Source organism: Enhydra lutris, unplaced genomic scaffold (assembly GCF_002288905.1).
Source record: "Enhydra lutris kenyoni isolate GAN:26980312 unplaced genomic scaffold, ASM228890v2 scaffoldscaffold12, whole genome shotgun sequence".
Taxonomy (NCBI): Eukaryota; Metazoa; Chordata; class Mammalia; order Carnivora; family Mustelidae; genus Enhydra; species Enhydra lutris.
In genome coordinates, this window is record NW_019154096.1 from 51828344 (window position 1) to 51845754 (window position 17411).

General features: G+C 46.8%; 1 protein-coding gene across 1 annotated transcript in view; it reads left to right on the plus strand.

The window, feature by feature from the left end:
• Positions 1–17411, plus strand: part of LOC111145237 (cyclin and CBS domain divalent metal cation transport mediator 1) — a 57398-nt gene that overhangs the window by 28791 nt on the left and 11196 nt on the right. The window contains 5 exon segments of the mRNA XM_022500009.1: positions 1720–1889; positions 3528–3627; positions 4018–4065; positions 7199–7261; positions 16345–16508. Coding sequence (XP_022355717.1) covers positions 1720–1889; positions 3528–3627; positions 4018–4065; positions 7199–7261; positions 16345–16508 — 545 coding nt within the window.

A 17411-nucleotide genomic window follows, 5' to 3' on the forward strand; every position in this document is an offset into this window, starting at 1 on the left:
TCAGTTAGTCCAACATCTATTTATTGAGTGTGTTAGGAGTGTTAGGACACAGTTAGGACTGTTCAAGGTGCTAAGAAGTAGAAAATTTTAAATTGGAGTTTCCTTTTTTTCTAAGAAGGCCGAGGCTTAACCCACTGAGCCACCTAGGCGCCCCTAAATTGGAGTTTCTTGAAAGTAGTTTTCAACATGTTTTCTAGTCCTAATTACAGATTTAACTACTGGCTGCCTGTCAAAGCAAAACAGCTGTGTCTGTTCATAACATGACATAACATAATAATATAACAATAATATCTGTTAATATGAAAATGTGATACCACAAGGCTTCACATTTTGGGGAACGTATCACTTAAGTAATTAACTCTGTATTAACTTGGAATTTCATTTCATTCAACAGATACATGTCATACCAATAAGATTAAATTCTCTGTGTTTCATTTGATGATAGCAATAAAGCCTTTGTTGTTCACATGGCTTGCTTATCCGTGCTCCTCTTACCATTGCTTTTTTTCTTCTTGAGCCATTTCATTGAGGTAAGATTGACATATGAAAAGCGGTATGTATTTAACATATATGACTTGAGGAGTTTGGAGCTAAGCTGCCATAAGCATATCCATCACCTCTAAGAGTTTCCTCCCACCCTCTTTCTTTATTACTATTTTTCCTATGTTACCATAAGATCTACCATCTTAGCAAAATTTTGCATATACAATACACTGTTGCTAATTACAGACACTAAGCTATGCAGGAGATCTCCAGGACTTACTCATCCTGCATAACTAAAACTTTGCCCCCTTTGACCAGTACCTCGCCCATGTCCCCCTCCCACTAGCCCTGGCTAACTGGGGTGCTTCTCTCAGCTTCTCTGAGTTTGACTGTTTGTTTCATTACTTTTAAAAATTTTTTTGAGAGAGGGACGCCTGGGTGGCTCAGTTGGTTGAACGTCTCAGGTCATGATCCCGGAGTCCTGGGATTGAGTCCTGCATTGGGTTCCCTGCTCAGCGGGGATCCTGCTTCTCCCTCATCCCTCTGCCTGGTACTCCCCTGCTTGTGCTCTTTCTCTCTGTGTCAAATAAATAAATAAATAGATAAATCTTTTTAAAAAAAATTTTTTTTTGAGAGAGAGTGTGCACAAGGGCAGGGGAGGGGGCAGAAGGAGAGGGAAAGAGAATCTTAAGGAGGCTCCAGGCCCATCGTAGAGCCCAATGAGGAGTTCAGTCTCACAACCCTGAGATCATGACCTGAGCCAAAATCAAGAGTCGGATACCCACCATCTGAGCCACTGAGGCGCCCACAATGTGACTATTTCAGATTCATCATATAGGTGGTATCATACATATTTGTCCTTATGTGTCTGGCTTATTTCATTTAGCATAATGTTCTCCAGGTTCATCCATGTTGTTGCAAGTGGCAAAACTGCCTTCTTTTTTAGGCCACACTCAACTTTAAATAACATCAAGAAGAAAATTAATAGCAAAAGTAACATTTCCAAAATGGTGACCTGTTTTCTCCAGGGTGCCACCACAGGGACACATATCCCCAGAGGGCATGGGGAGAAGCTGAGGTGCACAATCCCACACCCCCCACTCCACCTGAGACTCACTAGAGCCCTGCCAGCTCGGTGCCCCAGAGCATGAATGGAGGTGGCTGTAGACACGTGCCTGGTTTGCCCATCCTGACTCTCCCGGCTGCTAATCCGTCCTGCCTCCCTATCTCCCCTAGAAGTGGAGCCCTTTAAATCTCTGTACCTTTCGGAGAAGATCCTGCTCCGGCTCCTCAAACACCCCAATGTGATCCAGGAGCTGAAGTTTGACGAGAAAAACAAGAAAGCCCCAGAACACTACCTCTACCAGCGCAACCGCCCCGTGGACTACTTCGTGCTGCTTCTGCAGGTGAGTGGGAGAGTTAGAGATCCTCCAAGGGCGGGACGAGGGCATCTCCAGGCTGGATAGAGAGGAAGGGCTGGGCCTCCTCAGCCAGGTTGAAAGCCTCAGCGTACTACCTCAGGGCAGGGCCAGGTGGGGTGGGTGTTTGTCCATGACCCACAGAAGGGCCAGATGTGACTGGCCACTGTCCCGAGAGTGGTGGGATCTTGATGGCAGTTAGTCTGACCGGTCAGTAGTGTTTATGGTGGGGTTGGGTGGGGACTTCTCCAACAGAGGGGTTCTGAGACTACACTTCCAAAACTGTCATCCTGCAGAATCCCGAAGCCCCCTTGTCTGCTCAGACTTGCCCAGGAATGCGACGGTCCATGCTTCCCAACCTGCAGGCCTGTCTCGTGTCTGTCATGCTGGCGTCTCACCATATCTGACTCCCACCCGCTCCTTGCTCTGGGGGTGCGTGGAACACATCCACTCTCACTGCCACATTTCAGCCTTTGTAGCCTCTCGAATCTTCTCCTCGTTAAGAGGACCAGGGAGGGAACAGATGACTGAATGAAAAAGGTGTAGCATCTTCCCGGTGCTCAAATAAGTCCCAGCGCCTTCCACCCTGGGTGCCTGGATAGGACTGTTGTAAATACATGTGACATGTGGTTCTAGCTTGTGATGCTGCTGGCTCCCTGGCCCGGCTCTACCATTAGCTCTGTTACTATTGCCCATCTCTTCTCAACAGAATCTTACAAACCCTAAATACAGTGATTGCCTTAAAATCTTAATTAAGCTCAGTGACCTTAGAAGTGGCCTCTTTGTGCTTACTGTCCACCTACAGCCTGTCTGCTCTGACCCTGTAATGGGCCTCACACCCATCCTAACACAGAGCCTCCTTTCTCCTTTCTCCAAAATGGAGTCACAGTCTTCACTGCTGAAAATCAACAAGAGTCCTATTCTATTGTTTATATAATGTCATGAACTCATATAACCTACTATCTTACGCTTCATGTAAACGTAACCATTTTCAAATAAAAGTCAGAGGGACTGAAAGGTAGTGGCAAGAGTGTAGGTTCAGCAATGGGAAAGATCTGGCTTTAAAATGCCAGTGTTGCCACGTTCTAACTAACCTTTACCAAGGTATGTGACCCTCTGAGCCTCAAATTGATTCACCTGGAAGCTGGGGATGAAAGCAGTATGGGCCCCATAGGGTGGTAGGACTGAGTGAGTGAGAATCTATGCAGTGCACAGAACACAGTACAAGGCCCGCAGATACACACTACATGCTAGCCATTAGTGATCATTATTCCTGGCAATGAAATACACAAGCTCTGCACAGAATCAGATTTTCTCTCAACCGGTGGGGCAGTTTATGGGGCCAGGGGCTAGCTGGGGCCAGGACATTCATCATAGAAGGGCCATTAGAGCATGCAAAGAGAGTTGGTTAGCCAGGACGGGACACTCCTCTATGAACAAAGCAACTAACATACTGCTGAAGTCAAAGGTTCTATCTTTGAAATGGATCTAGACAGACTTCACATTTCCCTGTGATAAGAACTTAAGTCCACCTGTTTGTTACCATACAGAAGTGCTTGGGGTTGTAGTCAATGATAGCACTGGAAGTGCTCACACACGCCCTTGTACACTTCCTTCTTTCCCCAGGGTAAAGTGGAAGTGGAGGTTGGCAAGGAAGGCCTTCGCTTCGAGAATGGAGCTTTCACCTACTATGGAGTCCCAGCCATCATGACCACTGCTTGCTCAGGTATTCCAGTCCCCAAGCCAGAGCTTCTTGGGGAAGCAGTGGGATATGGTGGAAGAGAACATCTGGGTTCAAGTCCTGACTCCTCTTAGGGACTCTCTATACAAGCCATTTAACTCCCTAGACTTTAGTTTCCTCCTCCATAAAATGGGTGTGAAAGTCCTTTCTTAATCGGAGAGTCTCTTCATGGAAGTCCGTGGTAAACTGCAGTGTTATCAAGTGTCAGGGGTGGATAGTGGTGTTTTTCTGTGTGAAAAGACAAGTTTATTTTGCTTTTTACACTTCCATTCGATTGCCTGGTTTTTGCAGAGTTCATTGGTGCTGCGGGTGTGGTGGAGGAGGGGCATTCCCTTAAGGAGGTGTGTGTTCTCAACTGCATTCTTCTGTCCTTAGATAATGATGTGCGGAAGGTTGGAAGCCTGGCTGGATCCTCAGTCTTTCGTATGTATCTCTCAAACCTCTCTCCCACCTGTCCCCATCGTAGTCTTGTCTCAGCCCTGGGGACCTGGACCAAGCACTTTGAGGCTGGGCTGGGGCTAACCCAAATGTTGGCAGCCTCTTTGTAATGCTCTGCCAGGAACACTGCCTCCTGCCAGGTACCTACGGACCACAGGCGCCTCGTTTCTGTGTTTGGAATGTTTCCTGCTGCTTCTCTGCTCATGTGCAAGTGACGAATGACAGGGAGGGAAGTTGTGAGGGAAGGGGACCCCATTTACTGTCACCTGCTGGGGAATGAAGGCTGGTGATTGGGTGCTCTGGTGCAGGTTCAGCCTTTCCTTCTCCGCTAGGATATAATTCACCCACTGGCCTTTACTTTACCTGACATAGGTCTGTCATTACTGTATTACATTACCATACCGTAGAAAATGCCCACAAGGTCTTAGGATGTGAGTCCCAGGCTGCCACAGTATGTTGCTTACCTGCTTCTCTTTCCTCGTTACACGTCTCAGCTGGTGGAGAGCTGGCTTCCAGTTGACTGTGCATGCTGGTGCTGGCGGCTGCCACAGGGCTCATGGCTGGTTTGTTCTGCCTCTTCTGTGCTCTACCTTCTTGCTGTTTCCTGTGTGGGGATATTGTACTTGCGCTTAGAAGGGATGGTGTTTATTGGGATGTAAGCGTGATCCAGAATGAATTATTTCTCTAGATTTCTTTTCGGTTCACGGGTCTGAATTTTGCGTTGCTTTCAGCTGTTCATGTTTACAGCGGTGGCTATTTTCATGCCAAATGGGGTATTTTCTCTCATCATAAAAAAGATTTTTATGGAGGGCTTTCTATTGGGATTTACCAGAGGATCCTAAAGCTTGATCTCACAATCCCTGGCACAGGAAAGGTAGATACTATCTTAACACAGAGAAATTAAAGAATTGACTTGCTCCAAATTACCCAGCAAGTGGATGACTACCCAGATGCAATCCCATGTCCTGGCTAGTTCACACAGCACAAAGAAATAGATTTGAGACCCATCATGTTCCAGAATGTAATTTCCATGTAGAAACAGTGGAATGGTTTACAGTGTAATTTATACCTTAGCCGAGCAGAAGGCTGAAATGAAGTTGAAGTACCTGTCCATACCCAAAGCATGGCCCAACATGAACTGAAGATCGATAAAAGTAAAGCCCTGGTACATATGACACTTATATAGGCCAACAGATCTCAAGTAAGGTTGAGGAAGGAAGCATCATCATCTTAGAACAAGAACTCTGAATGGGAGAGGGATGAGCTACAGGACCAGGGAAATCTTGGTTCTCTAAAGGAGATTTCCATCCATCACATTAGGGATTGCTTAAGGTGGGGTAATTCCTAGGATTCTAAATGTTACGCAGACATTTGGCCCTGTTCTGGCTCTTTTAGAAGACCAAAAGACAGGGGGACAAAGAGCTACATGAGACTCCCCAGCCCACGTAATATGGATGATCTTTTTTCTTTGAAAAGAAAATTATTTTAAAAATCTTGGGAAGCTGTTACCTGGTTTCCTCCCTTCCTTCCTTCTTTCCTGTCTCTAGTTCTTTCTATCCATATCTCCTTCCATTTTATCAGTGAGACAGGCATAAACTTGTAACACTGATCTCTCCTTCAAAACTGGTTAACTAAAAAGGAGCATTAAACTTTTCCCTCCCCTCACTTCTGAGCATCTTTATAATCTTCAGAAGGAGAAAGAAATCAAATTAACCAGTAGGGGTGTGGAGACATTTTCCATCATCCCCCACAAGCATTCCCCACTTAGCAAAGTACAGTGTGAAATATGGGCTAAGGCTGCCACACCCCACAGTTATGCCTGGGGTGCACCCGCACCCTAGGGTCTAGCTGCCCAGCATCACTCAATAGCAGTGAACCTCAGCCTGCAGTCAAAGGAGAGCATAAGGGAGTGAATTCTTATAGGGTCTGGGTCTGGCCAACTACCCTTGTCCTGGAAGCCAGCCTATAGCTTTATTAGCCTTTGAGAGAGATAAATGGGATGAGAGGTTCGTCAGAACACTGGCCCTGGGACCTAGCCTCAAAGTCGAATTTGAGGTTATTAAGTCACCCTGGTTTTCCTGTGCAGGGTAAGGGAACACAGCCAGCACTGTCTCCTCTCTCTTGGATCTGATTGCCAGGGACTCTAGGAGGATCACATTGAGCCTGGGAACTCTGAAGAAACCAGGCCTGAGTTTCTTCAAGCCCACGGGGCAATGCAAGCAGAGAGAGGCTGTCTCCTCCCTGTTTGGTGGGGTATACATTTCATTTGCACCCCAAGAAACTCTAGGATGCTTCTTGAGACTGTGGGGTTTCTTATCCCGGTAGGTCTCACATTAGGAGCCCATTCCAATATTCTTTGACATCTGGTGTCAGACCGAATGATTATCAGTTAGGTGGGTATAAATCTCCTCCGCTCTCCTGCGCGTGTAAACTCAGTACAATCACCTGGCACGGCAGGTAAGACCACAGAAGTTGCCGGTTTTGGTGCGCTGTCCTCCACAGACTGACTTCATTTAGTCCCCAAGGAAGGGGCACTCTGAACAACTGGATAAGAGGGAGGAAGACAGATTCCCAGACAGAAACACCGCTTGATCCCGCAACGCACAGTTAGCGCCCGGCACTGTGAGCACCGAGGAGGGGCTGGGAGGCTGAGGCACGCTTCTTCCGACCGCCGCAGGCCGGAGCATGCGCTCTGCTTGGAACCGCGGCGCAGGCGCGCAGAGGCCGGTGGCCGTGGGGATGAGCCGGGGGAAAGGCGGTGCGGGACCCCCAGCCTATTTGTGGGCTCACGGAGAATGCTGTAGACACATGTCCCCACCCCGCAAGGGCCCCTGCCCGCTCTTGTCATCGGAAGGTCGAATCCCCTGTAAGATTACTGCACATCTTTCCGGAAAGACTTTCCGCCAAGTCTGTTTTACATTTGGGTTTCTGGAGGGTGACTTTGTGAGAGGATTTGCAATTTCCCTGTTCTCAGAGGCAAGATTCCCTTTTACAGAGAAATGTGCTGTTGTGAAGACTCAAGAACAGACTGACTCACACACTTTGCTCTTTTGTCTTTCTCCTTTTCTGTTTATCTTCCCTTTCGCAACTCACAAATCCTTGGCCCTTGACTCTTTAGTGCCCGTCTCTGTGTCCCGTACCTTCGCCTTCAGCAGAGGGGACTCTCTGGCGGGCTCCCCAGGTAAACATGCGTGGGTGTGTCGGGTCTCCGTAGAGTCAGTGGGGTGTGCAAGAGGCCATTGGTCTCAGTCGCTGTCCTGCGAGGAACTAGTGTCTCCCACAGGCACTGCCAGGACTAAGGCATAGCCCATCGCACAGATAACACTCCCTGGCACACACGGCCCAGGCGTTGCTGAGTCAGTGGTGTCACTTGTGAACTTAGCTCCCGGGAAGTCTCTGTGTAGGTATGGGGAGAAATGATAGAGTGAGGGCTGGTGTGAATTCTTCCTCATCTTTTGTCTCGCTGCAGAATGGAGGGATGAGAAGTGCAGCAGGAGAGGACTAGAAAGAAACAACAGAGTACCATCCCTTACTGCTACCTATTTTCCCTCCACCATTCATTCTCTGTGGCCTCTGCCTTTAGCTGACCACTAACTAACCCAGCCTCATCTTCCCCTGTAATGTTGCTCTCTGGTGACTATATTATCTCTGGCCTTACTCATACAAAGAATATGTGTAAGAATTTCAAAACAACTTTTCATTAGGTTTAACCTCTGTTGTTAATTGTATAAAAGTTGCTGGGTTTCTTTTTAACTGGGTCAGACAGCTCCTCATAGAACTACAGAGTAACCCAAGGGTTGAGGAGAATGTAATCAGTCTAAATAATTGATGAAGTGTTTGTATTGTTTTCATGTCTAGAGGATGCTCTCTCAGGCTCATGAAACAAGTAATGAGCAAACCAAGAATTTCTGTCTTAAACCTCCCTGAAGTTAGAATTTAAAAACAGGTCCAATTCCCTGTACCCCCACCCCACATCTGTCTCCCTATCCCAGTACCACAATAGGATTCTGAGGCCCCCATCATAACCTCAGCCAGCAAGAATTCAGTTATGTTTTGCTATCTGTACAGTAGACCCTCAACTTTCAAAGAGGCTGTGTCCTGAGACCTCAAACCCCCAAGTTTGCAGCTTCAGAAGAATTTATGTTGACTCCTGTTTCTTCCAAATCACATTTTTCCCATCAAAAACCATCTGGTTCCCATGTTTATCTGTACAAAACAAGTTAATCACCTTCTCAAATATCATCAAGGTTTTCTCTCTCATTTAATGATTTTCCACCAAGAAATAAAATCTTTCTTGCTTTGTGAGAGCTCATGCCCTCATGATGACTACTGACCAGCACGGTCCATGTGGGGGTGCCAAGCTGGTGCCCTCTACCAGCTAACTGGTCTACTCCTGCCTGTCAGCAAAATGAGAAGTGACCACATCATGGACCTTCAAGATCCTTCACATGCAGGGAATCTTCATGAAGGAAGAGTAGCTATGAAGCTTCAGCTGAAAGGCAAGGCTTACATTTTTAAAAGATACTCAATCAGAAGGATCAAAGCAGGGGTGTCATTACCTTTTAAATTACCCTCAGTTAACCAGACAAACCAGTTCTCTGTAATTTTGTAACTCCAGTTAAGAGAAGGTTAATTCTAGTCCATTGATATTTATTATGAAAAACTTGATGGTAACCCAGCATCAGACCAAGATGAAGGTGACTTGTTCCTGCAGTGTGACACCCCCAGCCCCACCCCCACCAGGAGGTGCTGTAACTTCTGATCTAACCCTGGTGGGTGGCAGCTGCTCCTGAGAACTCTTTCCACCTTCCCCTCATTTTCCATGCCTGGGTCTTCAACCCAACAAGAAATAGGTGAGCCACAAAGCTGAGAGAGCAAGGCCAACTTCTTCCCACCCTTGGTTTATCTTTGCAGAGTGGAGCAGTGACGAACAAAGCAGGAAAAAAGAAAGGGCAGGAGCTTTTGATCTTGATGAAGTCCCAAAAGTTCATTTTCACTTTTGTTTCCTTTGCCTTTGGAGACATATCTTGAAAGAAGTTGCTGTGGCTGATATCAAAGAGGTTACTGCCTATGTTCTCCTCTAGGATTCTGGTGGATTCCTGCCTCACTCACAAGATAAACTCAATTTCGAGTTTGTCTTTGTGTACGGTGTAAGAGAATGGTCGAGTTTCATTCTTCTACATATAGCTGTCCAATTTTCCCAGCACCATTTATTGAAGAGACTATCTTTTTTCCACTGTATATTCTTTCCTGCTTTGTTGAAGATTATTTGACCTTAGAGTTGAGGGTCCATATCTGGGTTCTCTACTTTGTTCCACTGGTCTATGTGTCTGTTTTTATGCCGGTACCATGCTGTCTTGGTGATCACAGCTTTGTAGTAAAGCTTGAAATCAGGTAACGTGATGCCGCCAGTTTTATTTTTGTTTTTCAACATTTCCTTAGCAATTCGGGGTCTCTTCTGATTCCATACAAATTTTAGGATTATTTGCTCCAGCTCTTTGAAAAATACCGGTGGAATTTTGATCGGAATGGCATTAAAAGTATAGATTGCTCTAGGCAGTATAAACATTTTAACAAGCTTATTCTTCCGATCCAAGAGCATGGAATGGTCTTCCATCTTTTTGTGTCTTCTTCAGTTTCTTTCGTGAGTGTTCTGTAGTTCCTCGAGTACAAATCCTTTACCTCTTTGGTTAGGTTTATTCCCAGGTATCTTATGGTTCTTGGTGCTATAGTAAATGGAATCGATTCTCTAATTTCCCTTTCTGTATTTTCAGAAATACAGACAGAAATTCAGACAGAAAGCCACTGATTTCTGTCCATTCACTTTGTATCCTGCCACGTTACTGAAATGCTGTATGAGTTCTAGTAGTTTGGGGGTGGAGTCTTTTGGGTTTTCCATATAAAGAATCATGTCATCTGCGAAGAGAGAGAGTTTGACTTCTTCATTGCCAATTTGGATAAAAAAAAAAAGAAAGGGCGGGGATGCCTTTCTTCTCCTTTGTCTCTCTCCTCCCCACCTCCTTTCACTTGGTCTCCTTTTGTCTGGCCCCATACTTGATTTATGATCCAAATATAATTATTTGCATATATTACATCTTGCCTCCATCTTACACAGAGGAGAGAGAAATCCTGGAAATTAATAGGGCCTTTACGTTTAAAAAGAACCCAGTCATTTTATTTGATCCCCACAACAACCTCAGGAGATGGGAAGGAATTAACATTGCAAAACAATAAGTAGGGAAACAGCCTCTGAAAACATTGAGCCATCCAGCAGTATCACCTGTGTAGTGAGAAGGCGAAGGATGAAGATTGAAATCCAAATCTCTCTCTTTTTTACTGTTACATTTTTTTTCTAATTTCTCCAATTCTTTTTTATTTTTAACAAAAAGTTTTCACTTGAAATGAATAAGTCATAGGAATAAAAAGCAACGCAAAAGGAATAGTCAGTGACACTGATAGCGATGTAATGGGATAGAGGGTAGCTTGTTAAATCACTAAGTGGTACATTGAAACCAGTGTAACACTGTGTGTCAACTATACTCAAAATAAAACAAAGTTTCCAGTTTTTTTGAGACATAATTGACATATAACACTGTAAATTTAAGATGTATGTGATAATTTGATACATAAATTGTATACATTGCAAAATTCTTTTGTTGTTTTAAATTCCAGTATAGTTAACATACAATGTTCTTTTAGTTTCAGGTGTACAATATAGTGACCCGTGGCATTTTAGAAACAGAACAAATGAGCAAAGGAAAAAGAAAGAGAGACAAACCAAGAAACAGACTCAAACTGATGGTTCCCAGAGGGGAAGGGTTGGGGAGATGGGTAAAATAGGTAATGTGGATTAAGGAGTGCCCTTGTCTTGATGGGTGATGTATGGAATCTGAGTTTCTTAGGTCCTGCTTCTATTGTCCTGGACTTGGCTACCCCTCTGAACATGGGCATTTTGTGCCCCCTAGAGGTCTGTGACTTACTAGCATTTTGAAAGCAGTCATGATAATGAATTATGATGCTCTCTGTGGATTGAGGCCAGCGGTCCCTGAACCAAAGATTGCCACCATTATCCATACATAGGCAGTTTCCTTCTATTTGAGCTTTAGTTTGAAATAAGGAGCGAGGAGTGGTTTTGTGCATTGCATTGCTTCCAGGGTATGATGTAATTAGCCAGCTTTGCAGGTGCTTTCATTTAAAAAGTAGACTTCTGATCAACCCACTGAGAGTTCACAGCTCCACTGCAGTTATCATCCCCTCTCCCCAAATTCATTCCTTTTTTCTTTTCCCAGTGGAGATGATTTCAAGTTCCCCATGACAATCCTTCCAAATCCACAAAAGCACAGAGGCAGGAAAGAGGTCAGGAGCAGTGATTCTTTTTCAGTGTTCAAATGACATCTGTAATGTGCTTTGAGATCAATGGGGACCGTTTCCTCCCAGAATATAGAGGGAGTCTCTAAAAATAATCCTTTTACTTTGTGAAATGTGGTAAGTGACAATACTCCTTTGGGTTGGCTTGTGTGTCGTAAACATTTGGGAACCATTAAAGCTCCTTGTAATGTGAGCGAGTTCATCTGGGCTCCTAACTTGGGCTTATTTGCAGAGTTCACATTGTAGCTTTGACAGAGAGCTTTTGGCATTTGGTTGTCTGATGTTGAATATTACCCCAGAATGATGAATTTTAATAATCCTAGTTTGTACTCTTATAGGCCTATGTAATTAAGCTCCCCCATCCAGTTTGGAGAACACAGGTGGCCCATGACACAGTGACTATGACGAGAGAGGGCTGTTTCCTCTTGTCCCTCACTGATGCTCTGAAAGATAGAAGCAGGCAGCCGCTGTACCCTACTTTCCCCTCAAATCCCTAGACTGAAACAGGAAGTGGGGCATTCTCCTGTATCATGGGTTCTGCTCTAGGTACAGGTGTCATGAGTAAGGCAAGCATCACGGAGCTGTGTGTAGGTTCAGGGAGCCCCGTGCCTATCAGTGCACAGGAGATTCCATTCAGCCCCAGTTAGAGTGTCAAATCCTCTTCCACCCCCTCTCCCGCCCCACAACCAATTGTACCCCAGGGTCTTCTCCGCCCAACCTCAGTGTCTCCAACTTGCCATCTAGGACAGATATCCCTTGCAGCCTGACTACGCAGAGGCTGCAGGAATGGGGTCTATCACGCTTCTCCACAGCACCTCGGAGTCTAGAGAAGAAAACCCTGCTTTCCACCACCCAGTCTCCAGGGCTAGCTTGAGGGTGCGATGTAAGGAAGAGCGGACAAAGGGATATGTCCGTGGCGTGGCCTACCTCCTGGTGAGGAATTCTGTGGTCAGTTTGATCACTGTTTGATCTGTCCCCTCTTAGACCTCTTTGACTGTAGTTTCACATTTTTCTCTTCACTTCACTCCCCCCAGCCTGGGCCTCTGCTCTTAGGAAATGCCAAGGGGAATTATACAACTTGAACTCGTTTGCCATGCTGCTAGGACACTCGTCTGTTACTGATTTCTTCTCTTTTTTTATTAAAAGCATTTCCATTTCCCTTGCTCAAAAACCTCTGAGTGTATGTGCACAATTACCAAAATGCCGAGTCATCAGCATCCTACCTATTGAGGAATGTTAGGCTCTGGGACATGAAAACATTGATGTTGCACAGCACTCACTGAGCTGGGACTTCCTTTGTTGTGAAGTGAGGCATTTTTTTTTTTTCCTTTGAAAAATTGCTTTTATAGGCCCGACCTTTATAAGACAGTTATATCTTTTCGTGTTGGGAATCCTTTGGGATTCTGAATAAACCTTCAATAGCTTTGTTCTTACTTGAAAAAAACAGAACACAACAATACTTTTCCTCCTAGCACGACAGTGATGTCACTTGCATTTGACGTGTGGTCCTGGGAGTGACAGCAGAGTGGCATGCTGGTGAGGACCAGAGCTCTGGGTGGGACGGGGAGGCATTTGTGGCCTCTGTTTCCAACAGAGTGTGGAAGTGATTCAGGCAGAGCCTTCTATGGCTGGAAGTGGTCTAGTAGATAAGAGAGCCTTGTCTTCCTGCCATCCTCCTGGCATATGCCTGGGATTGTGATATAAGGGATGACAAGGTGGAACAGGACACATGGAGTATATGTAGCACATGTCCCACCAGGCAAAACCCTGGAGGGTTGTCGGGGAGAGATGATTATTTCCCAGGCCCTACTTATACTCCCTTCGATGGTTCCAAACTGCACTGAGGACAAGACCCACCAGGTCAGGGTATGGTGTTCCAGATTCCACTCACATGACAAAGAAGTCACCCTCCAGCAGAACTGCCTTCCCCCTTTTCCACAGCAGTTACTCTGAGGAAGTGCCATTGATTTACTTGGCAGTCACCAGCCTAGAAGACCACAAAGGGTCGAGCCAAGCCAAGAACGCACCAGCTTGTTTTCAAGGGACCAGAACCAGAAGTGAAACGCATGTTCTTCTGCCCAGTACTGCTGCCATTTACAGTCGCCTGGGTGCTTCACTCTGTTGTCCATGGCACTGTCACTGGCTTCAGTCCTTGGTCACTGTGGAAGAGGGTCTGGCCCTCCATCTCCCAGTGGAGAAGTAGGGCCCTAGAGACCTGAGGCCAGGATCCCCAGTTTCACGTGCTTTAGGTAAACAAAGTCCTGGTTTTCCCTGTGGCCTCTCCTCAAGTTACTGGACCAAAGCCTGAGGCCTCTTGGTGCCCTTGATTCTCACTGCACACTCTCTGACTCTGTCCAGCCACAATGTTGGAGTGTCCTTCTCTCTGCCCTTAATTTCTTGGAGAAGTCAGCTTCCCCAGGATGTTCGTAAGTTGCAAAGGCAAGGCCTTCCCATCCAGGATGCTTTGAGAGCTCTGAAATCTTTTTTTAAACAAAATTTAGGTTTACATGAAAACTCTTTAAGGGATGCTTAGGTTTTGATTCATTCATTCTCTACATTTTTCTTGAGCACCTACTTGAGGCCAGGCATAGTGCTAGATACTGAGTGGACCACAATGACCAGAAAACACAAGACCTCTGTCCTCGTGGAATTTAGCATTGAATTGAGTAGATGTCACAAGTACAAGCACATAATGAATTAAAACTTGTGAAAAGTACATTGAAGGAATGAACAAGGGACAGTGATAGAAGAAAACAGGGAAATCTTAGGACAGCCAAAGTCTTCAGAGAGGGTAGCTTTCAGCTTCAGCTGAGACCTGATGACCGAGATCCTAGCTGGGGAGGTAGAGGGAGGTGGGCAGGAGAAATGGCATCTTCTGAAGTAGTGGGGGAACACTTGCATGATTGAGGGCAGCAGAGCAAGCAGGGGAGGGGAAGAGAGTCCTCAAGATGAGACCAGACAGGAAAGCAGGAGTCAGGTCATGGGGGACTTTTGGGGACAAAGCAAGGAGTTTAGGGGTCCAGGGAATTGGGACTTGAGGGGGGACAGAGATAGAGACCAACAGGCTTATGTCCACAGTGGAGGTGAGAGGGCCTGGTACAGGGCTGGGGGAGCAGCAAGGGTCTGGGGGCACCCCCCAGGTTTCCGGTGTAAGTAATGGAGTATATGTGAGGGGCACTTTGTAAGACGAGGACACTGGAATTAGAATTCTTAATTCTATAATCCTATCAAGGCAGCGATTGTTATGGTTCTAAAGAGAAAAATGATGCTGCCTGTTGTTATTTTACCCTTTCCACTACCTGGTTTGCCAGACAACGGTAACAGCTTGCAGCTAAACACACCATCAACCCTCAAGGACTCGCTCCAAATAGATGCTAATCAATTATCTTGACTGATGGCACCGTTATCTCCTGAGACAGGATTGAATTCCTGCAGTTTTCCCTGAAAGCACAGGAGTGGAATTTCTGAGGAGCCAGACTCCGCGCACTGGAGCCCCTGAACTCAGTCTGTGTTCCGAGAGGCTCACAGCACGCCCCTCCCCCTTCGGGGAAGGAAACATGGGCTGGCACTCTCCCTCGGGTTGATTCTGTGCTTGAGATCATGCTCGGGTCACCTGAAGAACCTCTCTTCTATTGATCCAGGGAAGGTAGTTCACATAATCCGTTTAGAAACCAAGTGCCGTGGTCTTAATTGAAGTTTCCCTAGAAGGTTCTTAAAAACGGGAAAACAAATCAACCAACCCTGACTCGGAACATGTAGGATGCCTGTGGATTATTCCAGTATCCCCTGCCCCCATGTAGGCCTAGATGGAGTCCTGCCTTAGACCCACACTTTAGAGGACCCCACTTTGGCCCTCCTCAGTCCTATCCCTTTCTGTGGGATGAGGAACTCACGGGGCTGGAGTCTGTGTTCTGCCTTCTGGACCACACTTCAGATGGGGGAACCCTGGAATTCCTCCCCTAAGCCACCCCGGGGGAAGAGGACTGGGAAGCCCCTAGGGCAGGGGCTGTTTGTTCCCATACAGCCCTGTTTCATGTTTTCCGCTTTAACAGAAATTCTAAGGAGTTGGACCTTGCCTTCCAAGTTATGCCAGTATAATTGTCAAGGACAAGGATGGAACGAATTTTTTTTTAAAGATTTTTATTTATTTATTTGACAGAGAGAGATCACAAGTAGACGGAGAGGCAGGCAGAGAGAGAGAGAGAGGGAAGCAGGCTCCCTGCTGAGCAGAGAGCCCGATGCGGGACTCGATCCCAGGACCCTGAGATCATGACCTGAGCCGAAGGCAGCGGCTTAACCCACTGAGCCACCCAGGCGCCCCAGGATGGAACGAATTTTAACAGTTTCTTCATGTGACTCAAATCGGGACCCATATAGTTTGTGGACCTCCACTTGTCCAGGGTCCTGCCAGTGTTAGGGCAGACCTCAGTAATCCCTGCTAACATGCTCACCACCGCAAGCATCAGTCGTCTGTGCCTTCAGACCTAAGGCGTTCGCCTTTCTGAACAATGAGGCTTGTGAGCAGAGTTGAGATCCTGGCAGAGGGTCTCTCGCTCAGGGGGAGCTATACCCACACCCACAGCATGGTCCTCATCTCTGACATTAGTCCAAAGACCTGAACTGAGAGAGGCTGCGGACTGCCTCTGCCCAGCTCCTCCCAGGTGCAGGGTATGGGGAGCTGGAGGGGCCTGAGCAGAGCCGAGCCCTGAGCCTCCGCTGCGAAGGGTGCGGGCCTGGGTCTAGCACCGGGGGTTAGCGTTGCCCAGAAGTCCCTCCGGCCCTCAGTAAACACCTCTCTCTCTCTCCTCTCGTCTCTCTCTTTCCATCCCCCTCTCTTTCCTCCCTGCCCACCTGTCCTTGCCTTTTGTCCCCTGGCCTCTCCCCCACCATCTGCAGTAAACCGGTCCCCTTCTCGCTGCAGCGGCTTGAACCGCTCCGAGTCTCCAAACCGCGAGCGCAGTGACTTTGGGGGCAGCAACACCCAGCTGTGCGGCAGCAGCAACAACCTGTACACTCCTGACTACTCAGTGCACATCCTGAGCGACGTGCAGTTTGTGAAGGTAACTCCCCCGGGGGATGTCCCCGTGCCAGCCAGCCAGCCAGCCAGCCAGCAGGCCGGGATGCGCCTCCCCATGCCCCCTGCTCCCAGAGAACGCTGGCTGCTCATTGTTCCCTGGCTTTATAAGGGCCCTGTTTTCAGTTAGCTTGATGACTGTTCATTACTTGTCATTTGTTTATGATCTCCTGATCCCCATTTCATGGGTGGGGAAACTGAGGCACAGAACAAAAAGGAGTTAGCTTGCCTGAGACAAGTTGCCAGCAGAACTGTTTCCTTTGGATACCCTGCCATTGGCACCAGGTTGCTTTGTTTTTTCAAGATAAATTTGCGGGTGATTAATAAACCAAGTGTCTAGAAGAAATTGTGCTATGGTTTGACTTACAATGGCGTATTTCTGCATCTTACTGCTCCATTGCAATTTGGCATGTGGGTTAACCACTAACCGTTTGTGTAACTGTCCTCCCCTTAGCTGTCAGGGGGCTGGTGGAGCATCACTTGGCACAGGCAGGAGAGAGAAGCAGCGATGCTTATCACCGTGTAGTTAAAGAGGAGGGGAGCTCTTTCTTCATACTTCTCATTGGGATTGGGATTGCACAGAAACCTTCTAGAGTTTCTTCCTTTGCTTGCTTTGATAGGTTTTGTTTTATTTGTTTTGTTTGCTAGCATTCTGCAAACCATTACATGCTTGGGCAGGAGATCAGGAGTGACACCCGTTTCTCCAAGTCCAACAAAACACCCAATGAGTTCACTTGGTAAATTGCAGGCTGGATTACGAGAGATGTATCAGTTACAAAGGTGGGAGGAGGTCCTCTCTTCTGTCCAGAACACAAGCTCTGATCATTTGATAGCAGTGTGCGCTGGCTGGTTTTCTGTGTTCCAGAACCTTGCAGACACCCTGAGCTAA